General features: G+C 38.9%; 2 protein-coding genes across 3 annotated transcripts in view; one reads left to right on the plus strand and one right to left on the minus strand.

The window, feature by feature from the left end:
• Nucleotides 1-23,553, minus strand: part of ART3 (ADP-ribosyltransferase 3 (inactive)) — a 135,648-nt gene that overhangs the window by 108,755 nt on the left and 3,340 nt on the right. Inside the window, exon 1 of one of the 2 annotated variants that reach the window (XM_043906448.1) lies at nucleotides 14,953-15,038. The exons of the other annotated variant lie outside the window; for it this stretch is intronic. The gene's annotated coding sequence lies outside the window, so the exon portion shown is untranslated. Of the gene's footprint in view, nucleotides 1-14,952; nucleotides 15,039-23,553 lie in introns of those variants that run through there. 2 annotated transcript variants of the gene reach the window in all.
• On the plus strand, nucleotides 17,265-22,172 carry CXCL9 (C-X-C motif chemokine ligand 9). Its single transcript, XM_043906451.1, has 4 exons — nucleotides 17,265-17,482; nucleotides 18,809-18,935; nucleotides 20,398-20,482; nucleotides 21,902-22,172. The coding sequence occupies exons 1-4, from the start codon at nucleotides 17,419-17,421 to the stop codon at nucleotides 22,004-22,006; spliced, it is 381 nt and encodes a 126-aa protein (XP_043762386.1). The 5' UTR covers nucleotides 17,265-17,418; the 3' UTR covers nucleotides 22,007-22,172.

The raw sequence follows: 23,553 nt of genomic DNA on the forward strand, positions 1-23,553 counted from the left end.
GTCACTAAGAAGGTATCTGCAAAGCATTTAGTTGGCAAATTATTACTTTCTTAAAAGGAAAGTATAGACAACTAGCTGAAAAACAGGAAACAAATGAACAGAATTCCAGAAAAGAAACAAGCATAACCCCTTAACATATGAAAAGATGCTCAATTTCATTAGTAGTCAGGGACACATACATTCAAATCATTATGGTATACCATTTCATGCCACCAGATTAGACAAAAACATTATGTTGGATAATATCAAGTATCAGGAAGGTATCTAGAGTAATGAAATACCTCCACTTTTGATGAAAGAGAAAACAGCTATGACTACCCTGAAAACCAGCTTGGTATTATTTCATACAATTTAACATGTGCACACTCTATGCTCTAGCAATTCAAGCACTTGTAGATACCACAGATAAATTCTTATATAGAATATACAGAGAGAATGTTACAGCAACACTGTTTACAATAGTAAAACTCTGTATATAAAGCCACATGTTCATAAATAGAATGGATAAGTAAATAGAGTATTTTAATTCAATGGAATATTATACTGTGTGAAAATAAATGAAGTACAACTATACACATCAACATGGATGAATCTCAAAAACAATCTTGCACAAAAGCAGCTTGCCACAGAAAAGTATATGCAGCATGGTTACATTTACTATATAAAGTTTTAGAACAGGGAAAGTAAACACTGACAAAGACTCTTGAACACACAAGTTTGAACTATGTGGATCCACTTACATCAAAATTTTTTTCAATACATACTATAGTACTACATGATTTGCATTGGTTAAATCCCCAGATGTGGAACCACATATACGGAGGTGCTGGTGGTGGTGGTTTAGTCGCTAAGTTGTGTCTGACTCTTGCAACCCCATGCCAGGCTCCTCTGTCCAAGGGATTCTCCAGGAAGGAATACTGGAGCGAGCTGCCATTTCCTTCTCCAACAGACATGAAGAGTCAACTATAAAGTTACACATAGATTTTTGACTTGGGGGAGAGAGGGTCTGTGCCCCAATTCCTATGTTGTGCAAGAGTCAGCTGAGATTCATATATGATGAAAACAAAAACAAAGGAGCGATTTCCATAAAGTTCAGGAAGGTGATTATTTCAGGAGGTGAGAAGGAAATGAAACCAGGGAATAGCACATAAGGGGCTTCTGCACAATAGTAAAGTTCTATGTTTTCACCTAAATAATGGATACATGAGAATTTGTTCTTTAATCTGTACCTACACATTTTAATTTTCAAACACATGCTCTATTTTACACTTAAAAAGGCAAAACAAACTAGCAAAGAAAAAAGAACTTCAGAATATTACCAACTCTGAGATGTCTTCACAAACATCAAGCAACTTCACATAGCAAAAATGACAGAATAAGAGAGCTATCACTGGGGATGTGATGTACAGCATAATGACTGTAGTTAATAATGCTATATTACATATGTGAAAGTTATGCAAGAGAGTAAATTGTAAAAGTTCTCATCACAAGGAAAAAAACTAGCCATGTGACAAATGCTAACTAGACTTATTGTGATGACATGATGATCATTTCACAATATATACAAATACTGAACCATTAGGTTCTAAACCTGAAACTAATAGTATCAGTTCAGCATGTCAACTGTACCCCAATGAAGGAAACTGAAGAGACAGATAAAAATCTAATGCAGAGAGAGAAAGCACAAACACTAACACCACATTTTATGGCCCTTACTATGAAAACCTTAAGGGGATCACAGCAAAATTGAAGTGGCAGAGTTCCTCCTTCCTGCCCTCTCATTTTCTCTTTCTTCCTGACCCCATGAATTTATACAAAAGATCACCTATTTTATTCTCAACCAACTGCCAGCTACCTTTCAAGAGAGCTTTAAATTGTTCTCTGTTCAAAGGCAGGGCATTCATTTAACAAACATTTATCCCTATTATACACCCAGGTTAAAAGAAATTACTACACTGTGAGTTTGTAATTTACTATTAATGACAGAAACAAACGTAAATAAATATGAACTAAAAAAACTCCAAATGTACAAAGAAAATAGAGAAAATCAGGGAAGCTTTTCCTGGGAAAGTGATGGCAATCTGAAATTTGAAAGACACGTATATATCTGATAGGTAGAAAAATAAAAGTGAATTCTAGTAAAGGAAAGAGCACGTACAAAAACACAGGTGTGAAACAGCATAGTGTATTCAGTCTGGAAGAATGAAAGTTTAAATGGATATTATGAGAAATGATTTTGAGAAGACAGACAGGAATTAGACCAGGAAAAATTCTTTCTATTCTAAGTATGCCATCATTATCATTACACATTTATAAACTATATACATATTATGAAACATACATGAAAAAATGTACAAGACTGCTAGACTATGTTGTAGTAACAAAGCTCTCAAAATATTAAAGATGCACCACAATAAAGATTTATTTCTTGCTCACACCAAGTTCCATGCGGGTGGGCAGGGCCTCTACACTAACTCAAGAACAGTCTCCCTCCACCTCAGCTGAGGGTCGCCATGACAGGAAGAGAAGGGTGAAGTGGCATCTTGGCTCTTAAATGCTATATAGTCTACACCGCCTCGTCCAGAACAAGGGACTGCTTTACTTAATTGCCATGAGGGATATAAATTTGGAAGGGAATGTGTACTTGCCTCTTACACAAATAGACAAAAAAATTTAATGAGATTATTAAAAATTATAAGCCAGAAAACAAGGTTCATGCAGAAATCTAGTTCAGGAAGAGAAATCTATGAAGATATTTTAAAAAATAAAAGTCTCTACTCTTAGGGAAGTTAAGAGGTGAAAAAGAACGTCTTTTCTAAGCAGAAAGCTGATGTAAGTAAAATTTGATGTACACAGTGAACAAAATGGACATATCTACTGTATTTCAGTCATGTTGTAAATCTGAGGGGGAGAACCTCTTTTTTTTGGCAGGGGGAGGGAATATATGGCCTACAACACCCAATATGTTGCAACCTGATTTAAGAACACTGGCTTCCTATAAAGAAAGGAAAATGGGAAAGGGAAAAGTAATTTTGTCTCTTAATTTTCTTTGTCAAACCATACTTAGTTAACTCATGTCCCATATCTAGACCTTGATAACTGAATAATACTGTTCTCCCTCCATTCAGAGACTGGCTGAGAACCTCAAAAAAGCAGTAAGAATACAATATCTAGTTAGTCATTAAAGCTTGTGTGGACCTCTGTTTTTTCAAATAAAAGAGAAGTAGATATCTTCCATAAATGTTGCTAGGACAAAAAACTATCAAGGGCTAATTAAAATACTATTTCTACATTACTTTGCTGACAAAAGTCTGTCTAGTCAAAGCTATGGTTTTTCCAGTAGTAATGTATGGATGTGAGAGTTGGACCATAAAGAAAGCTGAACGCTGAAGAATTGATGCTTTTGAACTGTGGTGTTAGAGAAGACTCTTGAGAGTCCCATGGACTGCAAGAAGATCAAACCAGTCAATCCTAAAAGAAATCACTCCTGAATATTCATTGGAACGACTGATGTTGAAGCTCCAATACCATAGTCACCTGATGCAAAGAACTGACTCCTTAGAAAAGACCTTGATGCTGGGAAATATCGAAAGCAGAAGGAGAAGGGGACAACAGAGGATGAGATGGTTGGACGGCATCACTGACTCAATGGACATGAGTTTGAGCAAGCTCCGGGAGATGGTGGAGGACAGGGAAGCCTGGCGTGCTGCAGTCCACGGGGTCACAAAAAGTCAGGCACAACTGAGTGACTGAAAACATGATAAGATTATATATGATTTTTTAAAATTTTATTTTCCAAGTTTCCTATAAGAACATTTTTACTGGTTTTTTTTTTTTTAATTATAATAGAAGGGAAAAAGTTAAGCAATTTTCAAAGACACTGAATTTTAAGTGTCGGTCTTAAAGGATTAAGATTTATGCTCTCAGGGACCTTTATGAAACTAGCCATCTCTGAAAAAAGATCTGAACTGAGAACAGAGTCATACAGATACCAGAACTTCTTTCTCCATGCTAGACTAAAACTTAATGCCTCGTGTTAAAAATCACTGACCTATTAGTGAATGTATTTTGGATCACCATATAATAATGTATGGTGAACCAAATGTATTTGTATTCAGTCTCCTTGCTTAAGCTCTTGCCTGCTACAGGTTATTCACTATACAAGTCATTGCAATATTTATAAAACATAAACATAATTATATTTCTCCCCTGGTTTCATCCTTCCAATACCATTCCACCACACTTGACATGAAATCCAAAATTCATCATAGTCTGTAAGGCTCTGCATAACTCTCCTACCTCATCCCTACCCCTCTCCACCTCTACCTTTCTACTTTAGCCATACCAGCCTCCTATTACTTCTCAAATACAGCAAACATATTCCCATCACTTCCACAGCATTCCACAAGTATTCCACAAGGACACTGGAGTGGGTTGCCATGCTCTCCTCCAGAGGATCTTCCCAACCCAGGGATCAAACCCAGGTCTCCTGCATTACAGGCAGATTCTTTACCACTAGTGCCATTTGGGAAGCCCCAAATAGAGGAGCATCCCTGGGTGGGACACTCTTAAACCTTAGGAAAAAGTAAACTTGGAAATTAAGAGAAGCTTACTAGTTGTGTTGAATCATCACAGGCACAGAAGGCATGACAACCTTCTCCCAATACAATATCCACTATGTGTACTGGCAAACTGTTTACTAAACTATGAGAGGCCCCTACTGGAAATAGAATTAAGGTTAGGTTTTAAGCAGGAGCTTCCATGACTTTCAAAAATAAATGTGCTTTAAAACTAAATTTAATGCTGTAACAGCACCAAAAACTGTTAAGAGTAGGGGAAATCCATGCTCCTCACAGGGTTTCATTCTGAGAGACACTTATTTCAAAATCAAAAATAACCTGTCTTATTCTCACTTGTGATAGAGACAAGCATGTTGTTTACATATTATGCAACATTTTCCCAGTTCATTCAAATTGAATTAGAGCCAGAATATGGCCATCTCATTTCCTAGGTTTAGATGCAAGAGACAAACTCCCATACTTTTACTTTAGTTACTACAGAATAGGAAAAGAGGACAAAAGGAGAAATTCAAAAAAGTTTAACATCAATTTCAACTTAAGGAGAGTTAAAGAGTCTGTCCAACTCCATCATTCCCAGAAGACTTTTACCTTGGTATGTGTGGTTTTCAAGGCTCAACAATCTCTTAAAATTATAAGCAAAACATACAAATGCACACATATAGGTAGCCTTTACCAGACTGTCAAAGAGCTCAACAACCTCCAAATGGCTAAAAACCATAAGTCTGTACTAATTCATTCAAGACCTTGAACAGACCATTTCAGTTTGCAGAACATTCACTTCAGGCCACTAAGACATCAATATACATACTTCAATCTGGGTAATCTTACATGCAAATGACTCTCGACATATTTGGCTAGTCTGGGGATTTAGAAACCTGAGCTGACTTCAAGATCTGGCCTTAAAGGAGATATTAATAGTCATTATTTCCAAGGTATTCATAGAATTTCAAGACTATCTCAACTATTTTATTAACCATAATACCACCTCTTTTTAAAACTTCTAGAACCACTGAGGGCACAAACTTGCTCTGTCAGAAATTAAAGACATCCTTTAGATTACTATATGAGACTAAAGGGATTCCTGGCATATTCTCAACTCAAATTCAACTTAGTAAATATTAACTGTGCACCTACTATCTTCAAGATCCAATGAGGCAAACAAAGACAACATGATATCTGACCTTAAATTTTTTATACTCCAGTGAGAAAAAAGCACATATATAAACCAAATATCACCAGCAATCAAAGGTAGGAAACACTAATGTTTAGATAACTGGTATTGTAAGTAATGCTGACCAAAAAAGAAATCGATTGTGTTGGAAGTGATAAACATCTTAGATACAGTTAGTAGAAATACCCTGTGTTAAATTCAAAGGAACATGTAAGTATCACTAAAACACTACAGGGATACAAATTAACTTTCCTCAAGATAAAAGAATGCTTATATTCTTATAATCACATGAGATATAAAGAGATCAAAGTCATATTTTGACTAAACGGAATAAGGGTAAAATTGAGACTAAATCATGAATGTGCCATTCTAAATTGTGTAGGTAACTGGACTTCTCATCTTGTTAATTTTGTTTTATCAAGAAAAGCCCACACAGTAACAAAGTCAACCATAAACAGAGGCAGAACAATATGTAGTCTAGTTTGGTTTTTGTTTAGTCGCTAAGTCATGTCAGACTCATTAGTGACTCCCCGGATAGTAGCCTGTCAGGCTCCTCTGTCCATGGAATTCTGGAGTGGGTTGCCAGGCAAGAATACTGGAGCGGGTTGCCATTTCCTTCTTCAGGGGATCTTCCTGACTAAGGGATCAAACCCACATCTCCTGAAATGACAGGTGGATTCTTTACCACTCAGCCACCTGGGAAGCCTAGCGTAGCAGATCCACCTTAATAGTGGTACCTGGAAGGCGTCTGGGAAGCTTCTGTACAATGAACAAAGAAAGTCTTGTTAAAAGGGAAACTGAGGCACACACATTGATATTTTTCAAAAGTTTATTTGAGGAAACATTAATTCAAATCAAGCAGTGCCAAACCAAAGCTGGTTAGAAACACTCCACTGACAGGAGCTAGGGCTGAGGTTTTTATAGAGAAGATGCAGAGCAAAGGAAGGGAATTATTTGATTGATTACAGCTTAAATAGCTGCCTTACTTGGGAAAGCCTAGTTGATTGGTTTTCATTTTTTCAGATTCAAGTGCACTGACTCTGGTTTTAGTTTGCTTGTGTAGGCTACCAAGGCACTAAATCCACCTCTATCTAATGGCTTCCTTGTTTAATTACCTTAACAATTCATTTAAAAAAATCTGATTACAGTCATAAGGAATTATAGTAAGTATATATGTTACTGAATTTAGATCATGCAGATCAATTATACCTCCTGATGACTAACAGGTACAAAAAAATGAAATGCATGTGGATCTACACTGTCTCACTCTGATACTCATTATCACTCAGAAGGAATACTAATGGGAGCAGGATAATACAGTCAACATAATAAATTCTAAACTAAGTTTAAGAGCTACAGAGGAAAAGGAAAGACAAACTAGGGCCGTGGTGTATTCAGGGAAGATTTGACAAAGAAAACGGAATTCTAAGTGAAATTCTTATTTGAGGAGTTTGCTGAAGTTCAGCCTGGCCAAGAAGCAAGAATCACAGCATTAGCACTGTAGACAGCCACCATTCATATACACACAAAGACCTCTGTAAATAGCTCACCGTACTTTGGGACTAAGTAAAACAATTATTTAGCTTGCAGGAAAAGAATGGATTGAGATGGAAAATAAAATCCCAAGTCAAAGACCATCACTTACTGACGCATCTCATCTGTGTTTTAGAACATAAAAACAGAACCTAACTAAATTGGAATTACACATTTTGGTAGAAACAGAATTATGAGTAACAACACGATGCATTCATTACATCTAATTAAATCACTCAAAATAAAAATTCACCTAACACAAAATTGTGAAGTAACTATACTCCAATTAAAAAATTCACAATTAAAGTAACAGATGAATTTTCACAAATTACACATCAGTAACCACAAAGCCTGACTAACAAATACCACAAAAACCAGAGGAGAAAGACAGACAAGATATATTCACAATGGCAGACACTATAACATTATTCGAAATGTTAGATCATAATTTTCAACTGGGAGCAGATACCAGGAGAAATATATCTGAATCTTGGAATGAGTAGCAAATATAGTTTGAAGCATCCAATTTTGTAATTTGGAAAACAGTAACATTATTTTTGTAATAAAAACTACAAAAAAATTAAGTTTATACAATCCTCTTGGCTTGCTGTAGGAATTCTCAGAAGATAGGATAAGAAAGTTTTCAGAGTAAGCCTTAGCATAAATGCCATATATTAACATTTGCTTGCTACGAACATAACAGGCATTTTTTGTTTCAAGAGAAGTATATGTTTTATTTTAAAATCAAGTTTGAAATTTTGGGTACTATAGTACAAAACAAAAGGTGCTCTTAGTTCCCAAAAGCTAACTTTTGTCACATCTGCTACTTCCTCTATTTCAAGACTTCCAGATCCTCTTGATTCTGCAAGGTGTAAACCAAGAACATTTTCAAAATTATACCATTTAGATTCCGACTTGAGGTACCAACAAGTGATGGATCTCAAAAGGGAATAATTTTAGGTTATGGGCACTAACATGCAAAAGAGATAAAATATTCACTTATTTCCCATATAAATTTAGTATATATTGCAAAGGATGCAATCTAATCTCATTTTGAGAAAAGAAATCCAAAAGTAATATCTGGAATTCAACTTTAATTCAGATCTCTAAGGTAACTTCCTGAAATTCATTTTGAATAAAATTTACCCTAACATACATGAGCAGACTTTGGGTGTCATTCTATTTGTCTTGACCTACATTTATAAAGCCATGTCAGGTCACTGGTTGACCACAACACAAGTAAACAAATTTCAGTGACCACATATAACAAAGAATACCACTTTGCAAAAATACTTAGTAAAGAAACAAATGGATGGTTTCAGTCATCAAGTGAGAGAATTAGACTTCCAGAGTTCCTACCATACTCAGAATGTCTAGTTTTCAACAACAAGAAAGGCATACAAAGAAACACAAAAGTACAGCCCTTTCAAAAAGGAAGAGCTGACAAAAACCATTCCTGAAGAAACCCAGACATTCATGGGACTTACTAGACAAAGATGTTAAATCAACCATCTTAAAATATGCTCAAAGAGCTAAAGGAAATCATGTACAAAGAATAAAAGGAAACTGGGAAAAATGCTGTGTGAAGAAAACGAGTGTATCAATAGAGGCAGAAATGACAAAAAGGAGCCAAATACAAACTCTGTAGCTGAAAAGTAAAAAACTGAAATGAAAAATTCACTAGAGGGGTTTACCAGCATTTTGAGCCAGCAGAAGAAAGAATCAGCAAATTTGAAAATAAGTCAATTGAAATTACTGCATCTGAGGAGCAAGAAAAAAAAAAAGAATGGAAAAAAGTGAACAGAGCCTAAGGGACCTATGGAATACCATAAAATAAAGTAATATAATGCAAGTCCCAGAAGGAGAAAAGAGAAAGGGATAGAAAGAATAGTCATAGAAATTATGACCAAAAATTTCCCAAGTCTAGTGGAACACATGAGTCTACACCCAAGAAGTTCAGTGAACTTCAAGCAGGATAAACTGAAAGAGATAGATAATAATCAAATCCTCACCAATGAGAGACAGAGAATCTTGAAAGCACTGAGAGAGAAGTGATTCATCATATACAAAGGATCGTTAATAAGATTAATAGTCAACTTCTCATCAAAAGCCATGGAGATGAGAAGGCTGAGAGGTGACATATTTTAAATTCTGAAAGAAAAAAAATTCTGTCAATCAAAAATTCTAAATCTGGCAAAACTATCTTTTAAGAATGAAGGAGAAACAAAAGCATTTCCAGATAACAGAAACTAAGGGAGTTCACTGCCATTAGACTTGCCTTACAAGAAATGCTAAAGGAGTCCTTCAGACTAAAGAGAAAGGACACAAGACAATAAACTGAAACTATGAAAAAATAGAGGACACTGGTAAAAGTAATTACATAGTGAAGAAGAAAGAGGAGTAAGAAAGTGGAGTCACCACCACCTAAACTATATTGCTGGAGAGGCAAGCCACATGGAGGAGTCTTCAGGAGCCATTTAACAGCCGGGACTATATTGCAGAAGAAAGAAGTTACATGGATAAGACCTGTGATGCCATTTTGGACATCCAGCCCAGTAAAGCCTTCTTATGACTCTAGCCCCAGTTGCTGATCGCAAGAGAAAAATTACTAACAAACTTCAGTGGGAAAGTTAGGTATTAATTTAGAGATCAAGTAACTTAAATTCACACTTTATATCAGGCAATAATTCATAGTTTGAAACAATCAATTATGGATAATCTCTATTTTATAGAAATAAAAGTCAGTATATTATAATAATGAAAATCTTCTAAATTAAAAGCAAAAAAACTAAGAAGAAAACATTGAGCCTGATGAAATGAAATATATATGAGGATGGAGGGTCAATGAAACTCTCATTCATTCACTAACAGTGGAAGCATAAATTGGTATAACTTCTTAAATTGAATACATACACACTCTATGAACCAGCAATTCCACTCCCAATGATATACTCAAGAGAAATGCATATACGTGTGGACCAAAAGATGCACACAAGAACACTCATAACACCAAATGGAAAACAATCAAAATGTCCATCAACTGGATGTATACACCATTGTAAGTCATACAACAGAATATTATAAGAAAAATTAAAATGAACAAACAACTCCTCCACACATAACATGGATGAATCTCAAAAATATAATCTTTAGAGAAAGAAATAAGACACTAAATAAAACATATTGTATAATGCCATTTATATAGTTCAAAAATAGACAAAACTCACCTAAGATACAAGCTACCTTTGGGGAAGTGGGGAAGGGTACTGTCATGCCACTGACGCTCGGTTAAAATTCACTGAGCCGTAATGGTACACTCTTCTATATGTATACATTTTCCTCCAGTATATATGTTGTATTATGCAGCCAGAGCTGTCATAACAAAAGATCACACACTGAGCAGCTTAAGCAACAGAAATTTATTTTCTCACAATTCTGGATACTGGAAGTCCAAGCCCAAGGAGTCAGCAGGGTTGGTTTCTTCTGAAATCTCTCTCCATGGCTTGCTGATGGCCATCTCCTCCCTGCGTCTTTTTTTTTTTTTTTTTCATTTATTTTTATTAGTTGGAGGCTAATTACTTTACAATACTGTAGTGGTTTTTGTCATACATTGACATGAATCAGCCATGGATTTACATGTATTCCTCATCCCGACCCCCCCTCCCACCTCCCTCTCTACCCAATCCCTCTGGGTCTTCCCAGTGCACCAGGCCCGAGCACTTGTCTCATGCTCCTCCCTGCGTCTTCACATGGTCTTCTCTGTACCTCTCTGCATCCTAATCTCTTCTAATAAGGACACCAATCATAATGGTTTAGGAACCATCCTAATGATTCCATTTTAAATTAATTATCTCTTTAAAGATCCTATCTCTAAATAAAGTCACATTCTGAGGTACTGGCAGTTAGAACTTCAACATATGAATTTTGGAGGACACAATTCAGCTCATATAACATGTCATACTTTGAAAAAATTATGCAAGAAATGAAGGCAACAAAATATAAAAAGCAAGTATTTTAACTGAAAATGGATTAGATCTTCCTATTCAACATCTGTAAAGAAATGACATACATTTATAATGTCAATATCCTGACTCCACTTGACAAGTGTTCCTCACAAGGTAGATGATGCAGAAATTAAGCCAATACAAACTAAAACGTCAATAAGTTAAAAAAAAAAAACCAAAACTGAAATAAGCTCTGATCTCAAGTTTCATACATTAACAAAAGTAAATGCAAATGACAAGGGAATTGGGAAACTGGTACATCTACACACTGATGAAGGTATTACAAAATCAGTCCAGTCTTACTGTCAAATTGTTTCAAAAGATATAAAAATGTTTTTAATCTTTGTGCCTAAGCTTCTAAAGAAGGGAAAATATCCCAAGAAAGTAAAATCTCTGAAAAAATAAGAGTACTCCTACTATATCTTCTTTTACTTCATTGACTACGCTAGAGTCTTTGACTGTGTGGATCACAACAAACTGTGGAAAATTCTTCAAGAGATGGGACTACCAGACCACTTTACCTGCCTCCTGAGAAATCTGCATGCAGGTCAACAAGCAACAGTCACAACCGGACACGGCATAACACTGGGTCCAAACTGGGAAAAAAGTATGTCAAGGCTGTATATTGTCACCCTGCTTATTTAACTCACATGCAGAGTATATCATGCAAAATGTTGGGCTGGATGAAGCACAAGCTGGAATCAAGACTGCCGAGAGAAATATCAATAACCTCAGATATGCAGATGACACCACCCTTATGGCAGAAAGCAAAGAGGAATTGAACAGCCTCTTGCTGAAGGTGAAAGAAGAGAGTGAAAAAGCTGGCTTAAAACTCAACACTCAGAAAACTAAGATCATGGCATCCGGTCCCATCACTTTATGGCAAACAGATGGGGAAACAATGGAAACAGTGACAGACTTTTATTTTCTTGGGCTCCAAAATCACTGCAGATGGTGACTGCAGCCATGAAATTAAAAGACACTTGCTCCTTGGAAGAAAAGCTATAACCAACCTAGACAGCATATTAAAAAGCAGAGACATTACTTTGCCGACAAAGGTCTGTACAGTCAAAGCTGTGGTTTTTCCACTAGCCATGTATGGATGTGAGAGTTGGACCATAAAGAAAGCTGAGCACTGAAGAATTGATGCCTTTGAACTGTGGTGTTGGAGAAGACTCTTGAGAGTTCCCTGGACAGCAAGGAGATCAAACCAGTCAACCCCAAAGGAACTCAGTCCTGGATATTCATTGGAAGGACTGATGCTGAAACTCCAATACTTTGGCCACCTGATGCAAAGAACTAACTCACTGGAAAAGACCCTAATGCTGGGAAAGACTGAAGGCAGGAGGAGAAGGGGATGACAGAGAATGAGATGGTTGGATGGCATCACCAACTCAATGGACATGAGTTTGAGCAAGCTCCAGGAGTTGGTGATCGGCAGGGAAGCCTCGCGTGCTTCAGTCCATGAGGTCGCAGAGTTGGACGTGACTGAACTGATTACAAAAACAACAGAAACAGCTCAGTCCAGCACTGAGAATAAACAGACAACAAATAAAAGGAAGCATTTTAAATCATATAAACTACATAGATACTGGGAAATACTTATGTAAAATAAATGATATTGTTTAGTGACACGAGTCAGATGTAGACATAGGTGTATGTGCACGTGTTTTGTGAATGTTCTCATGTCACTTCCTTGGGTAAAATCCTTCAACTCGTCCTCAACACAAGGATTTACAAGGGCCTTCATCCTCTGGATCCTGCTACATTTCTAGCCTCATTGCTCATCACTCCCCTGTTACCACTCTACCCTTCACCCTTATCAAAGTTATTGAAGTTTTTCCAGTTTCTAAAACTTAGCATACTTTTTCATGCCTCCCACCTTCTCTGAGTACCTAATTCCAACCAAAGCTCTCTTCCAGACCTAATTTAAACAACTGTGATTTGAAGCCATGAGCCCAAGTTGTGACCTTCTCTGCACTTCCAATAACTTGTATACAATCCTTTATCATACCACTTCTACAGTAATAGCTAGTTTACATGCCGCTTTCTTTCACTAAACTGAGTTCTTTGAGGGCAGAGATTATTGTTCATATTTGTGTCCTGGAATAATCATAATAAAAGCTTAATGAAATAAATGATGAACAGCAAATGAAGGGTTTCCAAGAACACGGATTGTTTTTCTCTTCTGAAGTTACTTAGATAAGCAATCTTAATGTAAATCACTTTAAAGAAATATGGTTATTTTAAACAAAAATATTTTCTTCCTTTTCAGGATAACTTTTTTCAAGTCAGGCAGCAGCTTCAACCACTGTGGTTATGTTTTAGCAGACTATAAGCTTCCTTGCCAAAAGTCATACAGCAAAAATGTTACGTTACTGCCAGCATTCATCTGCAGCTGTCCTTTAAATGATGCACTTACATTCCATCTCAGGACAGTTTATTCTCATATTTAATCCAGTCCGTAAACTTTAGATAAAACATATAAACCAGGAGGCCAGACATTAAGAGGTAAAGGAGGTACGTGCTCCTTTCTGTTAACCTGAGAATGCAGACAGGACTTGAATCCCACCCCAGCCCCCAGCAACTATGATGTGCTTGCAGGCATACAACAATATTTTAGAAGGAATGACTCCCTGCATAGGGAGGAAAGAAGGAAAACTCAAAATGCTAAGTAGGGGCTGCAGAGACTTTCAAGAAATAAACTCTTTTCAAGTAAGCATCCTTTAATCTAAAAGCTGCAGAGAGGAGGGGAAGTCCACACTGAGAAAAATTCAAAAAGGCCTGAGGAGTTTCACTATGAGAGAAACTTGCTTCTCCTTTCAAAGTAAAAGGGAAGACTCAGATTTTCACTCCGGCACGGTCACGCTGGGCATATAATTAAACAAACCGCAGTGACCCCATAACCAAACAGACGGAAGCAGGAGGCGGGAGAGCACATGTGAAGACAAAACCCTGCTCTGCTCGGGAGGGTGATATAGCACTTGGTTCCCCCCGGGACAGGAACTGGAGGTTTTTTCCGACTCAAAGGAGGTTAAAACTCTATCCAAAGGGAAACTGGGAATTATCTATCGGTTTCGAAGGCTTTGAAAATCCTTGGCTCCCTTCCCAAGGCTGTGAGAACTGCCAGCAAGGTCCTCTTCTGGGTTTCTGTTTCTCCTAAATACCCCATCGAGCCATAAACGCCAATTCGCTGGGGTTTTTCAGTCAGAAACATGTTTTCTTTCCAAATTTTCAGGACAGTTTCCCACAGGAGGCCTGGGAAACAAGGGAGGTACGGGCCTACTCTGAGGGCGGCGAGTCCAGCCCTCAGGCCAAACACGTTAAAGCCCCGGAGAAAGTTCACCACCTCCAGATAAAAAAAAAAATATGACGGCGGGCTTCGAGTGACTCCTCACTGACCCGAACACCCCCTCCTCTTATTCAGAAGTCTTCTGCCCCAGTCACCAAGGCCCAAGGCCGAACGACCCTCCTAGGCTTCCGCCCCGTGACCGGGCCCCTCCGAAGCCAACGTTCCCTGCGGCCTCAGCCGAAGCCACGCGCCGAAGCTGCAAACCGAACGCCCACTCCCGGCGTCCGGCGGGGAAGCGTGGCCCCTTCGGGTTGGAAGAAGGATGATACACAAGGAGGGACAGGGCAGAGAGCCGAGGCGCACAACCACTACCTTTCCCCTCGACGACGTGCCTCTCGGTGGGAGCAGCGGAAGCAGCAGAAACACCCAACACGGCCACGACCGGCGCAAGACGCTCCGGCTGTGACTGCAGCTTCCCCACTGAAGGTTCTGGAAGCTGACTGGCTGGGCATGCGCAGTGCGCTCACGCTGGTAGAGCCCGGCTGCACCTCGCAGGCAGGCGCAGTACGGAGCCAGGGCCGGAGCCTCCGTTCGCTCTCTGGTTCCTTCGCAGCTGCGCGCTGGTTAACTGGATGCCTACGCGCACTGTGCTCGACACTGCACGCAGGTGTGGGCCCTCGCAAGCCTTCCTTGTTCTAGTGGTGGTGTGTGTTAAGTCACTTCAGTGGTGTCTGACTCTTTGCGACGCTATGGACTGGAGTCCACCAGGCTCATCTGTCCATAGGAGTCCCCAGTCAAGAATACTGGAGTGGGTTACCATGCCCTCCTCCAGGGGATCTTCCTGACCCAGGGTTTGAACTCGCGTCTTTTAGTCTCCCGCATTGGCAGGCTGGTTCTTTACCACTAGCGCCACGTGGGAAGGAAGATGTTAACCATAGGATGGCTGATAACGTATTAATAACATTACCTCGCATGGCATTTGAATGAGAAGAAGCACGTAGTGCCACGAAATGGCATGGTCGGGGACCCGACCAAGTCTGGGGATCAGGGAAGTCTCCCCAGGGGAAATGCCAACCTGAGAATCTAAGGTGGGTAAGCAGTAGGGTAGGGAGGTAGATGCCAGGCATCTGTTCACGTGCCAGGCAGGGAACAGCACGAGTAAAAACCATGTGATAGGAAAGGAGCATTGCCCCTCTGAGGAAATGAAGGAAGAAAAGGAGAGTTGATGGAGTAGAGAGTGATGCAAGAAGAGACTTGGGCATGGGCAGACCATTCCGGGCCTTGATCTTTATTCTAAGAAGTTTCCACCTAACTTTCCTTGCTAGAAAAAAAATGGTCACTAGCTCTGTGGTATTTTGCAGTTGAAATTCCTTGTTGCCGTTCATTTCACCAGCCTGTGAGATCAGTAACAGTTTTCTCAACTGAGGGAAGTGAAGCTCACAAACTTTGTCACACATACTTCAAGTAGCAAAGCTGGGACCAGAACCCAGCTCCACCCTACCCATGTCACAGTTGTTACCAAAATTAAGCAAAACCAAATGAGTAAGCTGTGTCAAAGTTCACCACAAGTTTTCTTCGAAAAGAATTCTTAATATTGTATTTAAGCACAATAATCCGTCTAGAAACCAGCTCAAAAATGTGCATCATGTAACAGAAAATGCTGATATCTGTTCCCCTCACACTCTACAGCATGCATTCTCAATGTGGGGGAGGAAGGGTTGCCCTCAAGGGGACAATAATTGGTTCTTGGGGTGCTAAAAATTCCTAGATATTAACAATGACTCGTGACCTGATAAAGAATCTGCCCAAAATGCAGGAGACCCATGTTTCCATCCCTGAGTGAGGAAGAACCCCCCAAGAAGGGAATGGCTACCCACTCCAGTATTCTCGCCTGGAGAATTCCATGGACAGAGGAGTCTGGCAGGCTACAGTCCGTGGAGTCACAATGAAGTTGGACAGGAGTGAGCAACTAGCACTTTGACTTTCAATTAGTAATGTTGAACTTTATACATGTATTAATCGGCCATTTGTGTATCTTCTTTATAAACTCCTTATCAGGTATATGATTTGCAATTGTTTGCTCCCATTCCATAGGTTGCCTTTTCACCCTGTTGATTCTTTTCTTTGATACACAGAGGTTTTTAAGTTCCATGTAGTACCAACTGTCTATTTTCAAATGATCCATTATTCTAACTAATCTAACCATTAAAAAATAATAATAATCCGTAGCAGCAATCGTATAAAAACAAAATGAACTTACCAAAGTAGAAAATTACCTAGTCCCTGAGTTAATACATTAAAATGTATTTTGATAGTTTAAGATTGTTGGGTAGGCAATATTAGAAAAAATAAATATGGCCATATATTATACATAAAGATATTCTACAAATAGCAAGATAATTTGAAGAGCGTTTTGCTTATCTGGACTTTCATGTTTTCCATCTGAAAACATTTCCAACCCTTTTTGTATAATTTTATTATACTCATTATATAAATTATCCTTCATCCAGGTGAACCACTGTGTGTGCTGAAGGCTGCTAATGTTGATGGTTTCACATCTCTTACTATAAACTACCCATTTATGTGAAATGGAAAGAAATAAACTATGCAGAAATTCCCTTGGATAGGAGAGTAGGGTTTCCCCTAGCACAGTTAAGTTTGTAGCCAGTTTAGCTGGATCAGCTGAGACCACCAGCCAATCAGATTTTAGGAGGGAAATGGATTTCCTAAATAAATATGATTTCAAACAGCATGTTCTCTAAAGACTTTCTCAGGCTTAAAATCTAATAAAGGAGTGACTCACTAGAACAAATACAGGAGTTATTTCACTCTACCAATATGAAGAAAAGGGGTGCTCATCTCCTTTTGGGTATCATCTTCCTGACTCTGACTGGAGTTCAAGGTAAGGGATTATAAATTATATTAAATTGGTAAAGTCAGAGGTGTTAATTGCTATAAAAGCCTTTTGATTTGCATTGCTTTGCATGCATCAGAATGTGATGTGAGTCACTTGTGGGCAGTTATCCAAAGTTCATATCTTGGATGGACCTGCCAGGTCAAATACAAGTCTCAGTTTATGTGTGTGAATTCCTGGCATGCAGTAGGTGTTCAGTAAATGTTTGTTGCACTGTTTGGTAATGAGACGGGAGACTTTGTCTCCTCAATAATTTTTGCCAGCCTGACAGAGTTTGTTGATAAGTATGTCTGTGATTAACCAATTAAGTATCTGATAATCAGAGAGCTTGTTCCTCAGGAACAACCTTTACTAACTACCTTTGTTATTTGTGGCAAATTAATGAGCTTCCCTGGTGGCTCAGAGAGTAAAGCGTCTGCCTGAAATGCTGGAGACCCGGGTTCGACCCCTGGGTGGGGAAGATCCTCTAGAGAAGGAAATGGCAACCCACTCCAGTATTCTTGCCTGGAGAATCCCATGGACAGAGGAGCCTGGTAGGCTACAGTCCACGGGGTCTCAAAGAGTCGCACACAGTGGAGCGATTTCACTTTCTTTCTTTCTAATGAGCTTTTCTAGTCTTCAGTTCCCTCAGCTGTAAAATGGAGATTGTATAGTTATGCTTTTTCTACCTACTACTAAATGAAAAAATTAAGGAATGAAAATAGTGTATTTTAAAGAGTTTTTGAAAGTTTAAAGCACTACTGAAAACCAAGGCAGTGGGGAAGATTAGGATTAGTGGTAATTAGTTACTATAAGTAACTTTTTATTGAAACCAACACCAACTCCATTTCACTAAGGTCAGATTAAAAAATGGCTTTGGGAGGTGTTTGAGAAGCTATGGTCTGCATAGCACACATGAATTAGGTATACATGTGTCTGACCTATGATTGGCATTTATTGAATATTTTAAAAATCTCTTTTCCTAAGGTTGTAAAATATGATATGAAGTGGAAGTGTTAGTCCCTCAGTCATGTCCAACTCTTTGAGACCCGATGGTCTGTAGCCCGCCAGGCTCCTCTGTCCATGGGATCCTCCCAGTAAGAAGAACCCTTGGAGAAGGGAATGGCTACCCACTTTAGTATTCTTGCCTGGAGAATCTCATGGATATAACACCACAGAGATAACACCTACTTGAAAATCTTGTGGTAATGATTGAAAGACACTCAGTAGATGATAGTAATAGTCATTACTAAGTCAAATGTATCATTTTAGTGTATCACCTAAATGAAGACATAGCTTTCAATTGATGTTTTCTACCCTCTGTTTTTCCCTTAGGAATCCCAGCAGTAAAGAATGGACGCTGTTCCTGCATCAAAACCAGCCAAGGGATGATCCATCCAAAATCCTTAAAGGACCTTAAACAATTTGCTCCAAGCCCTTCTTGTGAGAAAACTGAAGTCATGTAAGTAAAAACTCATTCAACACATGTCCAGCATTAAATTTAATGTGAGTACTACCGGGGGAATACTTGCCCATTCAGACACTTAAAATGCAGATGGTTGCCCCTCCTTAAATCTGGTATACTTCTTTCTTTTCTTCTAAAAAAATAAGCAATTTCTGGTAGAGATAAGGAACCAAGGATGATATATTACCAAAGTATTATGTGTTCATGGAAGAAAATGTTTAATATAAATTACCCAAAAGAAGAAATTAAAAATTCTCTTAAATTTTACCATCCAGTCATAAGTAGTGTCATTCTTTTGGTATATATACACACTTTTGTTTTGTGTGTACATATATAGATACAAAACATATACATACATATACATATATTTATATACACAATATATGTACACAAAAACAAAATCATATACCATATACATTTTCGTAAGCTTCTTTTTCATTAGCACTATATCATGAACTTTTCCTGTCAGTAAGTCTTGTGTAATAACGTCATTTTTCCTAATAATGTCATTTTTAATGATCAAATTTTATTCTATTATATGGACATACCATAATCTATATGACCAATACCTAAATGTAAGTTATTTCCAATTTTTTTGCTATTAAAAACAAACTGTTACTGTATCAATATTATATCTTTAATTCTCTCCTATATTAATATCTTTCTAGAGATTAGAATTGTTAGGTTAAAGATGTGTGTGTTATTCACTCAGTCGTGTCTGAGTCTTCGTGACCCCATGGACAGTACCCCACTAGACTCCTCTGCCCATGAAATTCTCCAGGCAAGAATACTGGAGAACCAGGGATCCTCCCGACCTGGGCTGCTGCAGGGAGCCTAGAATTCCAGGCTAGGTTAAAGATATGCATATTTTAAGTTTTTCTGAAGCCTAAATCAAGGATGATGTATAGAATGACTCCTTTTATTCTTAGATTAGACAGAAATTAAAGAAAAAAGTCCTTAAATTATTCCTGGAGAGTCTGATGTAATTTTAAAGATTCAACCAGTCCATTAATCTTGTCTTAGGAAAACATTTTATTATGTTTTAAGTTGTTTTACTAGAAAATTTAGTAAAATTCATGCTCATTTTCATTGTTTGGGGAGGAAAGTAGGTATATTGGCAACTTTTCTATTTTATATTTTCACTTAAACATAAATAGCTTTTTCTAGCATAACAGAACCAATATTATCTTTAGATATAAGTTCTCCCATTGCATATATCTGTTGGCTTTTTTAAATTTAGAGTTATATGCTGTCCTAGAAATGTATCTAAGTCCCCTCAGTCACTTAAAAAGATGAAAAGACAGGAAAAAGACTGAAGTCCCAGATGCTACAAATATATTTTAATTGGGGAATTGAATTCTGTGGATAAGAGAAAGCATTTGAATCATTAAAAGTAAAAAAAAAAAAAATCTTAAAAGTAAAAGAAAAAACCAAAAACTTGTTGCTGTTTCTTTGGTAGTGCTACAATGAAGAATGGGGATCAAGCCTGCCTAAACCCAGATTTACCAGAAGTGAAAGAACTGATTGAAAAGTGGGAGAAACAGGTGGGTGAAAAAGGAACAAGATTTGCTTTCTTTTAGAAACTAACTTTGGAAGTCAAAGAATTATGGAGCGCCTTTAAGGTTACATGTTTCACTCATGTTATTGTGCTACCATTTTTTCCCCTAGAATGTGGAATTGTATTCCTGCTTGTGGTATCACTTGTCTGTGTGTCCCACTAGAATGTGTGTCCCATGTGGGTAGGGAGTTTGTCTTTCTTATCCAATATAGTACATGCATATTGAATGGTAGATCGTGAGGATAGGGAATTCGCTGGTGGTCCAGTCGTTAGGACTCAACACTTTCACTGCCAGGGCCCAGGTTCAATCCCTGGTCAGGGAACTATCTCATGACATCGCTTCCCCCTGCCCCCCCCCCCCCAAAATAGGTAATGAGATAAAGTCCTTTCCTGCTGTAGCAGATTCGCTAACAATTAATTATAGTACAACATGGAAAATATAAAATAAAGATATGTACAAGAATCTTGAACATAATAGAGGAAAGAGTAACTTTGCCAGAGGAGGGGGACAAGGAGAAGGTGTTAAGGAAGACTTTTCATATCAGGTGATTTGATCTGGATCTTGAAGGATAAGTAGTTCACTGGGAGGGTAAGGAGAGCATGAGAAAAAAAAGACTAGGATCATCAGAGAGCGCACTGTGCTCGGGGAACCTTGAATAATATGGCTTGAGTTTGTGTGGAGGAAATGAAGGGACTGAGGTAGAAAAGTAGACCAGGACAAAGCCAGAGGAATCCTGTTTGAAATGCCGAGGGGTTACGTTGGAAGAGGACCACAGCATGTGTGGTTGGGAGCTTGGTTCTGGACGCTGACAGAGGAGCCGTTCTGGCACATACCAGCTGTGCAACTTTGGCCAAGTCACCCGCTCCGAGCCTCCATCTCCTTGTCTGTAAAAACCGGATGATAATCCAACCTCTCAGGAAACGATAGTCATTCAGTCGTGTCTGACTCTTTGCAACCCCATGGACTGTAGCCCGCCAGGCTTCTCTGTCCATGGAATTTTCCAGGCAAGAATACTGGAGTGGGTTGCCATTTCCTACTCCAGGGGATCTTCCCGACCCAGAGACTAAACCCAGATCTCTTGCATCTCCTGCATTGGCAGGCGGATTCTTTACCACTGTGCCACCTGGGAAGCCCCACAGTTGGTAGAGGTGGGTCATGAGCAAGATTGGAGTGGGGATAGCCAAGAAAATAGGCAAAAGAAAACCAGTTAGAAGGCTATTGCATCTTCATCAAAATAACTGAAATAGAATCAAAAGGAGCCTCTCTGAGAGTGATGCAACTTTAAACTGGTTATGAGGATAAAGACCACAGTCTAGAGAGTCCAAATATAATATAAGGAAGGAAAAATGGTAAGATAGAGAAACACTACCCCCCGCCCCTTTTTTTTTTGCTGTCTCCTCACAGGTCAACCAGAAGAAAAAGCAAAAGAAAGGGAAAAAATATAAAAAAACCAAGAAAGTTTCAAAAGTTAAAAGATCTCAACGTTCTTCTCAAAAGAAGACTACATGAACTCCCACTTCATCAACCACTATCTTGTGTTAAACAGGTTCCTTTAAACTAACTGAAATAAATCCTGAAAGGGATGCATCTTAATACAAAAGCTTGTTGATCTGACTAGCAAATTTACAACATTATTTTGTACTTGTAATTAAATCTAGAAAATTGCTTTTCAAAATCCAAATGTGAACAGTTGTTAGAGGCTATAGTTTGTCTTTGTTCTTCCACCTCCGACCAACTGAATTTCCTCATGCTTAAGCCCACAGTCTTAGCAACACCCACATCTGGACAAATGTCCTCACAGCTACAGCCCACACACAACAGCTGCCTGGGAGAGCAGCTGCAGGCTTCCCAGGCCTCCAGAGAACATCCTGAGGCCCAGGTCAGCAGGCCCCCCAGCCTGGCAGCGTGCTGACAAGCAAAGCAGTTTGGAGTCGAGCTGGGCCTTGCCAAGCGGCTGTAGCTGTCAGCATCTGTATTTGCATCAGCCTGTGGGCCTCATATACAGTGTATCTGAGAGATTCATGCTGGTTATTCCTCGGGGCGAGGCGGGGGGGGCGTCACCACTGAAGACCCGTAGCACTTGGCTTTCAGAACCTTCCATCTGGCGTTGAGGCCGTGGGACTCCACCTCGCCTGCCCACGCCGACTGCTTCATTCCTTCCTGTTCCCTTTGCTTCAGTCAAGCCAGCTCCCCCCCATCCTCCCACGGTTCAGTGTCCGCCCCCTCCACCACACAGGTCACATCCTGCCTCACCTGGGTCTACAGCTTTCTCACTCTTCCCCCAACACCCCATGGAAATATCTCCTTCCCCTCACACGGACTCGCTTGATCCAGTCTTCAAGGGTCATTTTCATCCTGCCTCTGCAACAAAATCTTTCCACTTGGATTTTTTTAAGACTCCTGTTTCACTGGTGTTCAACACCATACAGGGAGCACTTCATTACTTTCTATTTTTTTGCTTGTTCATTTTAATTCTCCAACAAGGTTGTCAGCTCCTTGAGGGTAAGGGGCACAGTTTATTTCCCTGAATCTGCCACCAAGCCTAATATACTGTGGAATTAGGTTTTGAATCATTTTGCAGTTGTTACATGTAAGAGAACAATAGACCGTCTCCTCAAAGCAGGAGGAATTAATTGACTACTCCATGTAGTCTAACCCTGGTAACATCTTTTATTCATTATCTTTAGGCCGTTATCACTTCAAGGACTGAGGGTGACGCAACATCCTTGTTGTTTTTCTTTTTTCTTTTTTGAGTGTGTGTTAAACAGCTTTAATCTCGGTCATTGCAGCTTCTCAGCACAGTAAGAGATATTGTACATGATCAACATGTTTTGTTCTGGGGATGCATCCTTGTTTTATTGTGACAGGATGTCAACTTGGCCTCTCCAACGGATAAGAAGGAAACGCTTAAATCATTTGTGGACATTCTAAACTGTTTTCAATTAAATATACAGGATGCCTGGAACCATAGACTCTTACCAATGGAAAGGCACTTTGGAGACCAACCGGTGTCTAACCTTTCCCCACAGAAAATAAAAATTCCTCAGTACCGTTCC

The sequence above is a fragment of the Cervus elaphus genome, chromosome 6 (genome assembly GCF_910594005.1).
Source record: "Cervus elaphus chromosome 6, mCerEla1.1, whole genome shotgun sequence".
In the NCBI taxonomy this organism is placed as follows: Eukaryota; Metazoa; Chordata; class Mammalia; order Artiodactyla; family Cervidae; genus Cervus; species Cervus elaphus.